Raw genomic sequence first — 12999 nt, 5'->3', positions numbered from 1 at the left:
GTATGACCTCGAGAGCAGTTCACACCAGACATCCCAAGAATATTGCTGAACTAAAACAGTTTTGTAAAGATGAATGGTCCACAATTCCTGCTGACCATTGTGCAGGTCTGATTCGAAACTACAGAAAGCATTTCGTTGAGGTTGTTGCTGCCAAAGGAGGGTCAACCAGTTATTAAATCCAAGGGTTCACATACTTTTCCCACCCTGCACTGTGAATGTTTACAGTGTGTTCAATAAAGACATGAAAACGTATAATTGTTTGTTATTAGTTTAAGCAGACTGTTTGTCTATTGTTGTCACTTAGATGAAGATCAGATCTAATTGTATGACCAATTTATGCAGAAATCCAGGTAATTCCAAAGGGTTCACATGCTTTTTCTTGCCACTATCTTAAAAATAAATGTTATATAATATTCTTTGTTTCAGGTCAACATCATAAACAAATTGTAGATATCTATTTGAATTCCAAAATGAAATAAGGTAACTTATAACAACCAACAAAAACAATATGAATTATACATTCCCTTTCAGTTCTCTGCTTTAAGTGTTTCATTACTTCATTTTTTTTCTCATTAATTTCATGAACATAATTATTTTATTTTCCTTACTTAACACTGTTGCCAAATGTCTGGCTATAATTTGTAGTATACCCCTAACAGAGTATAGAGGCCTATACAACAAGATAGTCATTTTCTACAAGAAAGCAACAAGGGTCAAGTTGACCCATAAATTCACACATTTTTATATTGACACTTCTTAGGGTATCTGCAAGATTAGGGGGATAAGATAGCAAAAAGGGTCCCCATATTGGATAGAAATCTTGTTCCTAAATATAATACTAATTTTCTGTCATTTTTTAAAGATGATTGAGCTGTGCTAAGGTAAGTGAGGGCCTGTTCCCAATGACACCCAGTACAAATAGCTATGGGTCCATTCTTATATGACATGTGAACAAGCTCCATTTTTACATTTTTCCAGAAAGTCCAAAAGAGTTGGCCATGAGTGCCTTTTTCCCTTCATACACTTACAACAGGTATCAGAAAATTCTGCTTTCATTTAATTACATATAATGGGAGTCCTATGAACCCTTTGCATAATCTTATATTGCATCTCTTGCACCTTGTTGCAGATGGACAGTTGTCTTGCTTCGAGTATAGCCTTTGTCCAATTTAGAATTTTCTGGGCCTCTCCCCAGCTCCGTTTCCTATACCCTAATCAGTGCACCTCTTTCCTTTATTTTAACATGTGCAGGTAGTAAGTACACCATCATACTTTTGGGATAAGTGTCTTTTCAGATTCCACAATAATTATTTAGTTGTGGACACTACATCACCACACTCCCTCTCTTGCTCTTGGTCCTCGTCTTTGTAAGCCACCTTGATTCAGCACCTGTGTGTTTTATCCGTTTCTTTATGAAAATATTTAGTGAACTCCATGACAGTAGCTAAAGCAAGGGGCTATTAGCAGCACACAAATAGACTACAAATGCATGCTGTGGAGGAGGCATGCCCTGAGCTCGTGAAGTGAGTGCCACTGGCGCACTACTGGAGTACTACTGGAGCTGAGCGAGAAGGCGAAGTTCCAGCCTTTGGGAATCTCCTTCCATGCTCCAGTCAAATTGGGCACGCTCTGCTCCTCGCTCTTCTCCAGCTCCGCTCCGCTCACATACTCTGCCTCCAACTCAGTCGCGCTACCTGAAAACACGTGATACTGTAAAGTGTGGTGAATTCGCGGAAACTGATGAACGGATGGCTTGACTGTTTTTTGCCAGTGTCGGCTCGCTTTTGCCAGTGTCGGCTCACGATCGTAGTACATTTAGACGTGTGGAGGAGATGTTGGGTTCTGTGAGACGGTGAGCTGTCACCCTGTTCGATCAGGGAGTAAGCTTCCCCACAAGAGTTGCTCAGCGGGCTAGAGAGGAAGTTTCTTTGTCATTTCACAAAGGTGAAGATTAAACAAGTCAGTCAGTGACTCAGAGTTCATGTCAATACAAAAACAGGTGAGCTATGAAGATGCAGCTACTGAAATGCACACTATTTGCAATAATAGTGTTGAACATGATTTTTAAATGACTACCCCATCTCTGTACACAGTGGTTGTATTTAAATAAGGTTAGGCCACATTGATTGGAAATGTGTTCTCATCTGTTGCTTAAGGGAGCTTTTGACTGAAAATGCATTGGGACAAAAACAACTACATAAGAAGATTTATAAGGTTGATTTCGACGGTCTTAAAATACAAATAAGTTGTCCCGAGACAAATAAATTGGTCCGTGACTGCTCGTCACTGTTCGTAATTTGCACCATAGATACCCCATTCCGTTAAGTGCAATTGTGGTGGTTATAACAGGTACAAGTAACTAACCACTAAGTTCTCACACCTAATATTATACACAGAATATGTCACTAGTTATGTTGAAATTCATCTCCTTTCATGTCATGTCTGGTATTTCCCCCTCATCTCATCTTCAAGACCTCAGTGCTTGCTCTACCAGGCAGCCAACATAACATAAACATTACCCACGCGGTAGCCTACACATTGCAGCACACACACACACACACACACACACACACACACACACTGTTTGTGTGCTAATCAGTAAAGAGTGAACAATAAGAGGAATTTATTAATTTGAAAAGATAAATTCCATCCATTCCAAAAAGTTATTATTATATTGGCTGCCCATATTGAGTTTTACATACATACTGTAAGTGAACTGGAGTCTCTCAGTTCTATAAAACACTTAATCCCCAAGTCCGGCTAATTAAGCAGGATTTACAGTAAAGTATGCTATAATGGATTTTATCCAGTTAACTTGGACACTAAAGAAGCATGGCAGAGAAGCAAAAACAAACAAAGAAATCTAACAAATGTCTGTTTTAAGTTGTACATAACGTCTTTGCTGTAACTTTGGTGTCATTGTTACAGCGGTGTGGTTGGTCTGCTCTGTGCTCCTGTGCAGTGTGGTCAGTCAGATACATAAAGCGGGAGTGGGGGGGAGGCCCTATCTCTGACATCCCTAAGGACAGTAGAAGCTCTGGGGGTCTTCAGCCTCAGCTTGTGCGGTAATGCAGCACTGGAGGAGGCTGCTGGGACCTGCTGTTCCCCCTCCTCATCTGAACACCTTCTCTTAGGGGTGGGCCTCAGCAGGGGAACTCCCGGCCAGGACGATAGGGCAGGGGGGAGAAGCGGGGGCAGGAGAAGGGAAGATGAGTTTGCAGGGTGGAGGACACTGGGCATGTCTAAGATGTATGGATATCCCCTTCTGGTTGGTAGAGCTTGTGGATGGATTAGGGCAGGGGAAGGTTGCCCAGTCAGGACGGAGGGTCGGTGGTGGTAAGTGGGCAGGGTGGAGGGGTCTCTGTAGCTGGGCCTGCTGCCCCAGTAGACATCTCTGTCCAAGGACTGGGTTGAGATGCTGGGTGGCGGAGACTGGGGGCTGTAGGTGTTCGCATGGCGGAGCCGTAGCAGGCTGTTCTGGTGGGCAGCGTAGGCCGCAGTGCTCACCAGGCCAAAGTGGAGTTTGAGGGCCAGCAGTTCTGTGTTCAACCGGGCGTTCTCTTCACTCATGGCCACCAGGCGGCTCTCCAGCACATAATCGTTCACCCTCCTCTTCTCCCGCGACCGCTTGGCCGCCTCGTTGTTCTTGCGACGCTTCTCCCAGTAGGTGGCGTCCTTCTTCTCATTTGGGATAAACTCTCTCTTGCGCCGCAGGCCCTTGGGTGCCAGCTCCCACTCTAGGTAGGCTATGTGACCGTCCTCCATTTCCTCGATGCTCCCATTTGGAGATAGCGACATGGGTTCCATCTGGTCTCAGTATAGAAAGTAGGATGGCTGTTTCTTTGTTGGGCAGGTAAAAGGAAGATAAGTAACTTCTCATGCACTTCTTTCAGGTTGGTTTTCTAGGATGTCACCTGTGAAGGGCAAGTTAATTATTAGTAAAGTATTTGTCAAATCGTATGTATAGGCTATACATTTCCAAATTTCTGCTATACAGTATGTCTAAGTGCCTGGGTCACAGATCAGAACATTTATTGATTTCTGTGTTTGACCGTTGACAGCTTTGAATGAAATGCTGTTATAGAGCCACAAAGCCCACTCCTATCCCACTGTCAGCCCACTGCCCAGCCCTCAGTCTGTCTTTGAGACCAGACACCTCCACGTCTAGACAAGCTGAATAAAACAGTGGTGTAAAGGATGGAAAGGCAGAGAGGAGGAGTTGTCTGAGGTGTAACCAGACCCTCTAGTGTGACTAAAATAATCTTTATGTCTGAAAGACTTCCGGAGTGTGCAAGAAAATTGAATTGGTGATTAATATAGTATGTAAGATGGACATGAGGTAGTATGCATGACCTTCAAGTTAAAATGTTGGACAGTTAGTATGATAAGGTATTACGTGGCTGGTCTCTGCTCTACCAGCTCTTATGTCATTCACACAAACAATTTCTAGATTTGACACAGGAACTTCTCTGTACCTGCCTCTTCTTTCAACTTGACTAATCAACTCATATTCTTCTCCTAGCTTAGACACTGAATACACATAGTTGAGAAAATAGCTATTTTTGTGAACTTTTAATGATTTGCAAAGTTAAGATATGAGCTACATGTCATTTGTGACATACTGATTCGTGGCATGAATAATGTTGGCTGATAGAGCGGACAAGTCAAGTGATTGAGAGTGACAAACACACTCAATCTGCTCGGTGCAGAGCAGGCTCGTTTTAGAAACAAGGTTTTGCTTTCACAATGCTGCTCTCTCGCTTTCTCTCTCTTTTTTTCTCTCTCTCACATACACACACACTCATGTTTTTCTGATGGTGCACTCACTTGTCCACCCCCAGCTACTGATTGTCTGCAATGTGCCCACCGCTTGCTCCATATCTTCTACCTCCCTTTCATTTTCTGGCCCTCGCCCCTTACATGCAGATGAGGGGGGGGTCAGTTAGGAGTGAGACTACATGTGCCCTAGCTAGAGGACAATACGTACAAACAGGAACATAGAAACCCTAAAATGAAAAAGCACTACAATGGAGCCCTGCTCATCTGTTGCAGGGGATTGCAGGGGAGGGTGAGTGGGTGGGTGAGTGGGTGCGTTTGGTGGGAAGCTGTGCAGGAGGAACAAAGCTATGTTAGATTTGCTTAACCACAGCTATGAGACTACGCGGCCTGTGTGTGTAGTGTGTGAAGTGAATACACAGATGCACTCTCTCACACACATATGCAGAAAGATCAGACTGAGATATTCTTAATCAATCTGGGAACATCTGAAACAGAATTCCTACAGTTACATGTTATCAAGCTATTATTCATGTTCATCTGTTTAGCCAGTGTGAAGCCACTCCTGAACCGTTACAGGCTTATTAATAAGAGCACCATGTCCCAATGTGAACTCTGATCTGTCTGAATGTCAGTGTATGCAACTCAATAGTTTGATTGATTGGTTTGGATTTCAATGTTGGCTGCTGATTGATGTTGTTTGGCCACCATGTTTCCCTACAGCAGAGAGAGCTGAGACCATTCTGTACCAGCTGTCAGCCCCGTGATGCCAGCATCATAACCACCAGAGCAACATAATAACTACTAGAATCCTCCGAAGGTGACCAGATGAATGTAGCTCTATAGGCTGAAGTAGTTATAGACAGGGTATGCAGGGACAAGCTAAGGTCCTGTAGTGGTGTGTTGCAATTGAGATAAGTGCATGTGTGACATAGACAAAAATACACTAGAGATTTGCACTACAGATCCGCAGATGACGCATTCTCTGTTGCACTCCTCACTGCCCTTTCCCACACGACAAAAAGAACACCTACAGTATGTGAGAATGCTGTTCATTCACTGCAGCTCAGCATTCAACACCATAGTGCCCTCCAAGCTAAGGACCCTGTAAAGTCTATGGCAGTTGTGTTCGGCGCATGTGACAAATAACATTTCATTTGATTTGAGGACGCTGGGATTAAACACCTTCCTCTGCAACTCTATCATGGATTTCCTGACGGGCTCCACAGGTAGTGAGGGTAGGCAACAACACATCCACCACGCTAACCCTCAACACGGGGGCCCCTCAGGGGTGCATGTTTAGTCCCTTCCAGTACTCCCTATTCACCCACCACTCCAACACCTTCATTAAGTTTGCCGACAACACGACGGTGGTAGGCCTGATCACCGACGACAATGAGACAGCCTACAGGGAGGAAGTCAAAGACCTGACATGGTGGTGCCAGTACAACAACCGCTCCCTCAACGTCAGCAAGACAAAGGAGCTGATCGTAGACCACAGGAAACAGATGGCGAGCACGCCCACATTCACATCGACAGGGCTGTAGTGGATCGGGTCGAGAGTTCCTCGGTGTCCACAGCACTGAGGACCTATCATGGTCCAAACACACCAACAGAGTCCCCTCAGGAGGCTGAAAAGATTTAGCATGGCCTCTCAGATCCTCAAAAGGTTCTCCAGCTGCACCATTGAGAGCATCCTGGCTGGCTGCATCACCGCTTGGTATGACAACTGCTTGGCATCCGACTGCAAGGCACTACAGAGGGTAGTGTGTATGGCCCAGTACATCACTGGGGCCAAGCTTCCTGCCATCCAGGACCTCTATACAAGTTAGTGTCAGGACCCTAAAAATCATCAAAGACTCCAAGTCTGGGACCAAAGGGATCCTGAACAGCTTCTACCCGCAAGCCTTACGACTGCTGAACAGTTAATCAAATGGCTACCCGGACTATTTACATTGATCCCCTTCTTTTTGCACTAACTCTCTTGCGTTGGCTGTATGCACACTCACTGGACTTTACACACATATACTACACTGACACTCCAACGCACACATACAGTGCCTTCAGAAAGTATACACACACCTAGACTTTTTCTAAATGTCATTGTGTTACAGCCTGGTGTTACAGCCTGAATTTAAAACTGTCACTGGCCTACACACAATACCCCATAATGTCAAAGAGGAATTATGTTTTTAGAAGTTGTTACAATTTAATTAATAATGAAAAGCTGAAAAGTTTTGAGTCAATACGTATTCAAGTCCTTTGCTATGGCAAGCCAAAATAAGTTCCGGAGTAAAAATTTGCTTAACAAGTCACATAATAAGTTGAATGGACTCYCTCTGTGTGCAATAATAGTGTTTAACATGATTTTTGAATGTCTACCTCATCTCTGTACCCCACATATACAATTATCGTTAAGGTCCCTCAATCGAGCAGTGCATTTAAAACACAGATTCAACCACAAAGATCAGGGAGGATTTCCAATGCTTTAAACATCCCAGAAATGACTGTGCACTTGGGTGACACTACTTACTCATATGTTTTATCAAAGTCTGATCACAATCACAATTGTGCATAATACAGTGTGTCCATCCTATACTGGTGTAATTATACTGGCAGGTACATCATCTGAAGATAACTAATGAAATGAGAATGATTACAGATGCTATCACACAGGTATCATTATCTAGATGTGTAAGATATCCTGTGTTTGATGACAACATGGCTCTCTCTGTGCACTTTTGATATTTGGTCTGTATTTCAAAGCAAAAAACTACATCTGTGTGTTTTACAAAATTCCCCAAAGGTCAAAATAACAATGACTTGTTCATTTCTATGCGTCAGAGGGGTTGCCAGTGTCATGATATTCAGAAGTATCATGGTAAGCAAATAAAACATGAAGCGCACTACATTTCTTGAGAATAACCGTTGTAATATTGGAAATAAACAAACAGCCTTATGTTGTCATTCAGAGTCACGTTTTCATTTTCCAAGCTATAGCACACAATATTTTACCTAAAGCAGGTTTTTGAAGAGTTGAGTCTGCTTCGTGTTTTCCTTTTTGCCACATAACATAGCTATTATAGCTTCTTATAATGTTACCTCGACTTATCGTGAAATGTCCTGCAAGTTCTCTTTTTTATTAATACTTTGCGAGAAGTCTGTCCTATCCTTCTATTAGATTCTGTCACGGCTGTTGTAAGAAGAGGACCAAGGTGCAGCGTGGTGAGCGTACATACTTTTAATAGTAGATGTCGCCAACAAAACAATAAACAATACCAAAACAAACCGTGAAGCTTAAGGCTATGTGCCATCAAACAAAGTTAACTTCCCACAAAGACAGGTGGAAAAAAAGGCTACCTAAGTATGGTTCTCAATCATAGACAACGATAGACAGCTGCCTCTGATTGAGAACCACACCCGGCCAAACACAAAGAAATAGAAAACATAGAAATAAAGAAACTAGAATGCTCACCCTAGTCACACCCTGGCCTAACCAAAATAGAGAATAAAAGCCTCTCTATGGCCAGGGCATGACAGATTCATTATGTAGATCTTGGCATAGCCTGAAGCAAAAATGCAATATTATGATTACTAACAATATTGAAAAGGAACATGTTGCAAGTACAAGAATCCCAGAAAATACAGCTTTGTGATAAAAATATTATTTCTTCTTCAAGTTTACAGTAGACCAACTCTGTTGTGCTTTGCTGCTATACTTAGTCTTTGAAGTGGCAGTCAGAGCGAAGGGCATCAAAATGTACCCAAAGACTGAGGTGAGAGACAGAGAGTAAAGCTCTGCCTTGTGGTGGAGAGTACATGCACCTTGAGGTTGAAAATGCACTGTCTGCCCAATCCCCTGCACTAAATATACTGTAGATGGACCTCTGTCCACGGCTTGTGGGCAAACTTCTCAAGGTTTCCCATGCTTATACCCTGATGAAGACAGCTTGGCTGTCGAAACGTTGGACATTACATTTTTGCGTGCAGCTCTCCTTTGTTTTCAAGTTCCCATGCTGTTGTGCCTTCTCTTTACATTGTTGTACAACAAGCTAGAAAAATTGCAAACCATAATTATTTATGCCTCTTCTTCATCAATTCATAACTAGAAGCAAACAATCTGCTTATGGAGTGTACAATCATACCCAAACCATTTTAAACCTCATTGACATTGCTAAAGTATTTCATGGGGTGGTGCATGTTTATAGCCAGGTGCTAGAGTTGCTGGTTGCTAAAGTTGCTGGAGGTAGAGCAGAGCTGTGTCGTGATGGCAGAGTGGCCTAAAACTTGCCCCAACGGTGAGTTGGAGGACATTTGTCAGGGGTCAAGGGCTGAGGCCTAGCAAGTGGAGAGCAGTGCTACTGTGTAGGGAGTAGGACAACAGAGGACTGCAGCAGAGTGTTGCTCAGCTTCCTGAACAGTCCTCTCCAGAGACGAGTCCCTCACTGCGTGAGTTACTGCACCTGCTGCTTATTGACACGCTAATTATAGACACTGCTTTTTAGTAAGGAACTTTTAAACTTCTTCTTTTGACACCTATCTGTTTTTACAGCATAAGTCACAGCACCAGTTGGTCTGTTGTTGTTTCCTTCCTTGCTTTGTGAAGTACTTGAGTCTCTCTCCCTGGTACCTAATAGGAAACCATTGGTTAACCTCCTGACTTTTACTGTTAATGTTTTCAGCAATCTGTCATGGCGGCAATAACAAACAATGGATGTCCAGTACCTCTTAAATTCTCCAGAGAATATTGCCTTCACCACAAGCATGCCTTTTCAGTTAACATGTACATTCCTTGAAATATAACATATCAAATTAGTTAGGGATGTACTGTAGCATCTTTCTTGCATTGTATGTGTCTAGAGTCTATAGGAAAAGTACTTTTTTATTAACACTGTTTTTTGTAAAAGTACTTTACTAACACTTTTATTGACGCTTTTTAATTTGCTAGTCGACAGAAGAAGAACAGCAAAAAGCTCCATTATTCATTCTCTGGTTGTTCTACCATCTACATGTAGAGCCAGACTAACTACGCCTTTGTAAATCTGCAAAGTTTGTACTGTTTTCTACAGGGAATAAAATACCAAAATAAATGTTTACTTGAAGATAATATTATCTGCTGATATCTGTCTCTTTTTTCAATTATACCTTTTCCCCCTCTTATTTAGAACAGTAAATGGTCACTTAAAAACATTTTGTTATTGCTATAATCACTTTTACTATGTAAACTTGGAAAGGTCTTACATGTCCTACACAGGCTGARGAACGTTTCACATTTCTCACTTATGCAACACAAATGCCCAAAATAGCATTATTCTATTGCTTTTTGTATGTTGCACAAAAGTATTCTAAATAAGTTAAAGAAAGTTGTTAATTTGTTTCAAGAACTAGATCATATCCAGTATCAAAGTTTTATCAAATGTGTTATCTTTTTTTAATAGGGAAGTCACCTCATTTAAAATATACCCAGATCTGAGATACCACGTCTAAAATAGACTTGGTATTATAACACCTCCAACAAGTCTGAAAACCAGAATACTGTAAGTTAAGACAAACGTTTCAGTTTTGAAAGTATTATTCTCTGATTACTGCTCCAAGTTGAGGCTTGAGAGTGACAGCGGTAAGTCAAGCTGTGGACTGCCAGTGCATGGGTAAGAAAAATCACATATCGTACCCATTTACCTTACTCTCTGTCGCTCTATATGTCATATGTATAGGGAACTTTAATTTAGACATTGTCTGTCCACCACAGAGGTGAGTGAAAATGAACACAGGACCTTACCTTCTGCTGCTGGCAACTATATTCCAGTAAGTCCACCACTGACACAATGTGACAATGACCTCAGTCAATGTTCCACCGCCCGCCCATTGTGTCTCTGTGAGCAGCAGACGGTAACTTACAGAACTGTATACTCATCCTTCCCCTGTATCTCACCTGAAGTTCACCTACGGTAAAGAGGCTTTGTCACAGACCACCACAATGTGTGACCTCACACTTAACCTTTTTTCTCTTTCTTAGCATATTATATCTGTCTGTCTGCCTGTTTGTCTGTCTACCCCCACTCCACCTAGCCTAGCCCACCACTTCTGTTCTGTGTGTCTGTATCCTCCTCAGTCCCCCTCAATGTGGTAGTCGTGGCTTACTTATTTTCATCGTCTGGGAGATGTGTTTGAGCAGAGGGAGGCTGGAAGTGTCAGCCATTAGATCTGATACCTGGCTTACCAGGTCCTTCCTTTTTCTCTCTTTCTAGCCCCTTACCTATCACTCTGTATTCTTTGTTGTGATAAGGCAATTTACTTAAAGATGCAAAAAAATCCCTCATATGACCACAAGTTTTACAACAACTTTCAATAAAATGTCTGTCCTTTGTCATACTAGGGGTGACATTTCTTTGTCTACTGGGGTAAACACTGGAAGTGGGATCCTGTGGAAAACTTTGTATAGCTTTGTTATAAAGGATTATGTTGTAAATCTGAGTTCAAGAATAATCCTGCTAAGATTGGGAAATTCCAGTGCAATGGTAAAATAGCGTAGTCCTATTGTGTCAGCGAACGTTTTGATTATCCAGCGTCAACAGTTAGGCTCCATTTGTTCACAACTGTCATGATCTTTCTAGTTTGTTAACAACTAATTCATAATTACTTCTTGCAATTTGACATACATTTTTTAGGGGGGTTAACCTGTATGATTTGGAAGATTTTGACAAACAATACTTTATTGACCAAGCATGTCATGTTGTACAGTACTCCATCTAGTGGCTTATCGTAGAAACAAGTCTTGTATTTTTTTGAGAAGGGTCTATCCGCTGGCCGCAGGCAGGCCTACTGTTACAAGCAGCCTCAATGACAGTGGGCGTGGCATGTAGTGAGGCAATGCTAATAGGCGTTTCATGCTGGGCGTTCCTTGTAGTAACTGCAGTCTGCAGGTAGACATTATTCCATGGATTGCCATAGATTATAATGTGTTGTGCAGTACAATGCTATACTGCAGTGCCTTCTGCTGGATGCCTAGTAAGGGTTTACGCATGAAGAATAGTGCGTTTTCCTGATTCAGGCCAAGCCTAGTCCTGTACTAGAAAGCACTTTCAATGAAGAATATCCAATTGGCATGCTTTTTAGAGTAGCAATATGTTTAATCTAGGTTCTGGGAAACCAGCCCGTAGAATGTGGCCAGTGGAAATCAACCATTACGGGACCTATGGAGACATCTGGTCAACTCTGAATATTCTTTCCGTTGAGTGACGACCATGCTTCAAGGGTTCATTAGTTACCCAATTAGTTCTCCAATGTCATCTCGTTTTCTTACTATTACAAGTAGTTGTTTTGTTACTATAACTGTTGCTATACTCGTTTTGTAGTTACTGTGCACTAAATGGCTTTAGTTTGGTTTTAATTGTAGTTATAGTTATATATTCAGCTATTTACTGCCATAGCAGCAGGCAGGAGGTGATGATGGGTAAACCATATCTCATATTGAATGAGTGATGTTCTCACATGAGTGTGAAGGGCCTCAGTCAAAAATTAGACGTGCTCAAAAGAGTCTGGTGTTAACAGACGTGTCCATGCTGTCACCATTCAGCACCATTGGTTTCACACCCCAAAGCAGCATGGCAATTACACTCTCCTCTCGTGAGCTCTCCTCTCGTGAGCTCTCCTCACCCACATGAAATAGAGTTCACATATGGCTGGTATAAATAACTCATATAGAAGTATTGTATTTTGTTATTTGACAATGAGTAGGCTACTGTACACTTAGAAGTGGGCTACTGTAGGAATTTGGTGTTCTAGAATCACTTGCTATTATCTTGGCAAGTCTGTACTGAAACATCTGTAGGTGCACAGTTTATAATGGTGAGAGGTCTATGTGCAAAAGAGTGAAAATTAATCATAAGCCTAGTGCTTTTCTTACTACTGTTGAGAACATCGGTGGCAGCATCTTAGATGTGCAGTTAAAGCTACTGAAGGGTATACTGTGAATCGCCATACTTCAAGGTGTTAAACGTGCTTTAGGAAAAGGGTTAAGGTTAGGGGAAAGGTTACCTTAACCCTTTAACCTAACTCCTAAAATTAACCCTAACCCCTAGCCTAGCTAGCGTTGGCCAGCTAGCTAACGTTAACCACTTGGCCACCTAGCTAGAATTCGTAACATACTATAAGTTTTGCAAATTCGTAACATATTGTATGTTTTGCATATTCGTAACATATAATACGAATTGTAATAGTCTG

The 12999-nt window shown here is 42.0% G+C and overlaps 1 protein-coding gene across 1 annotated transcript; it reads right to left on the bottom strand.

Moving 5' to 3' along the window:
• Positions 1–2608: 2608 nt before the first annotated feature.
• On the bottom strand, positions 2609–12999 carry nfil3-4 (nuclear factor, interleukin 3 regulated, member 4). Its single transcript, XM_024003595.2, has 2 exons — positions 10556–12999; positions 2609–3914 (listed from the first exon to the last, which is right to left on the bottom strand). The coding sequence occupies exon 2, from the start codon at positions 3805–3807 to the stop codon at positions 2968–2970; it is 840 nt and encodes a 279-aa protein (XP_023859363.1). The 5' UTR covers positions 3808–3914; positions 10556–12999; the 3' UTR covers positions 2609–2967.

This window comes from Salvelinus sp. IW2-2015, linkage group LG16 (assembly GCF_002910315.2).
Source record: "Salvelinus sp. IW2-2015 linkage group LG16, ASM291031v2, whole genome shotgun sequence".
NCBI lineage: Eukaryota > Metazoa > Chordata > Actinopteri > Salmoniformes > Salmonidae > Salvelinus > Salvelinus sp. IW2-2015.
Note: the sequence above shows the minus strand (reverse complement) of the source record. Positions and strands in the feature narration are given on the sequence as shown.

What these genes read in the sequence shown, in the direction of transcription:
- nfil3-4 (XM_024003595.2), bottom strand. Translation starts at nt 3,807, where the DNA reads ATGGAACCCATGTCGCTATCTCCAAATGGGAGCATCGAGGAAATGGAG.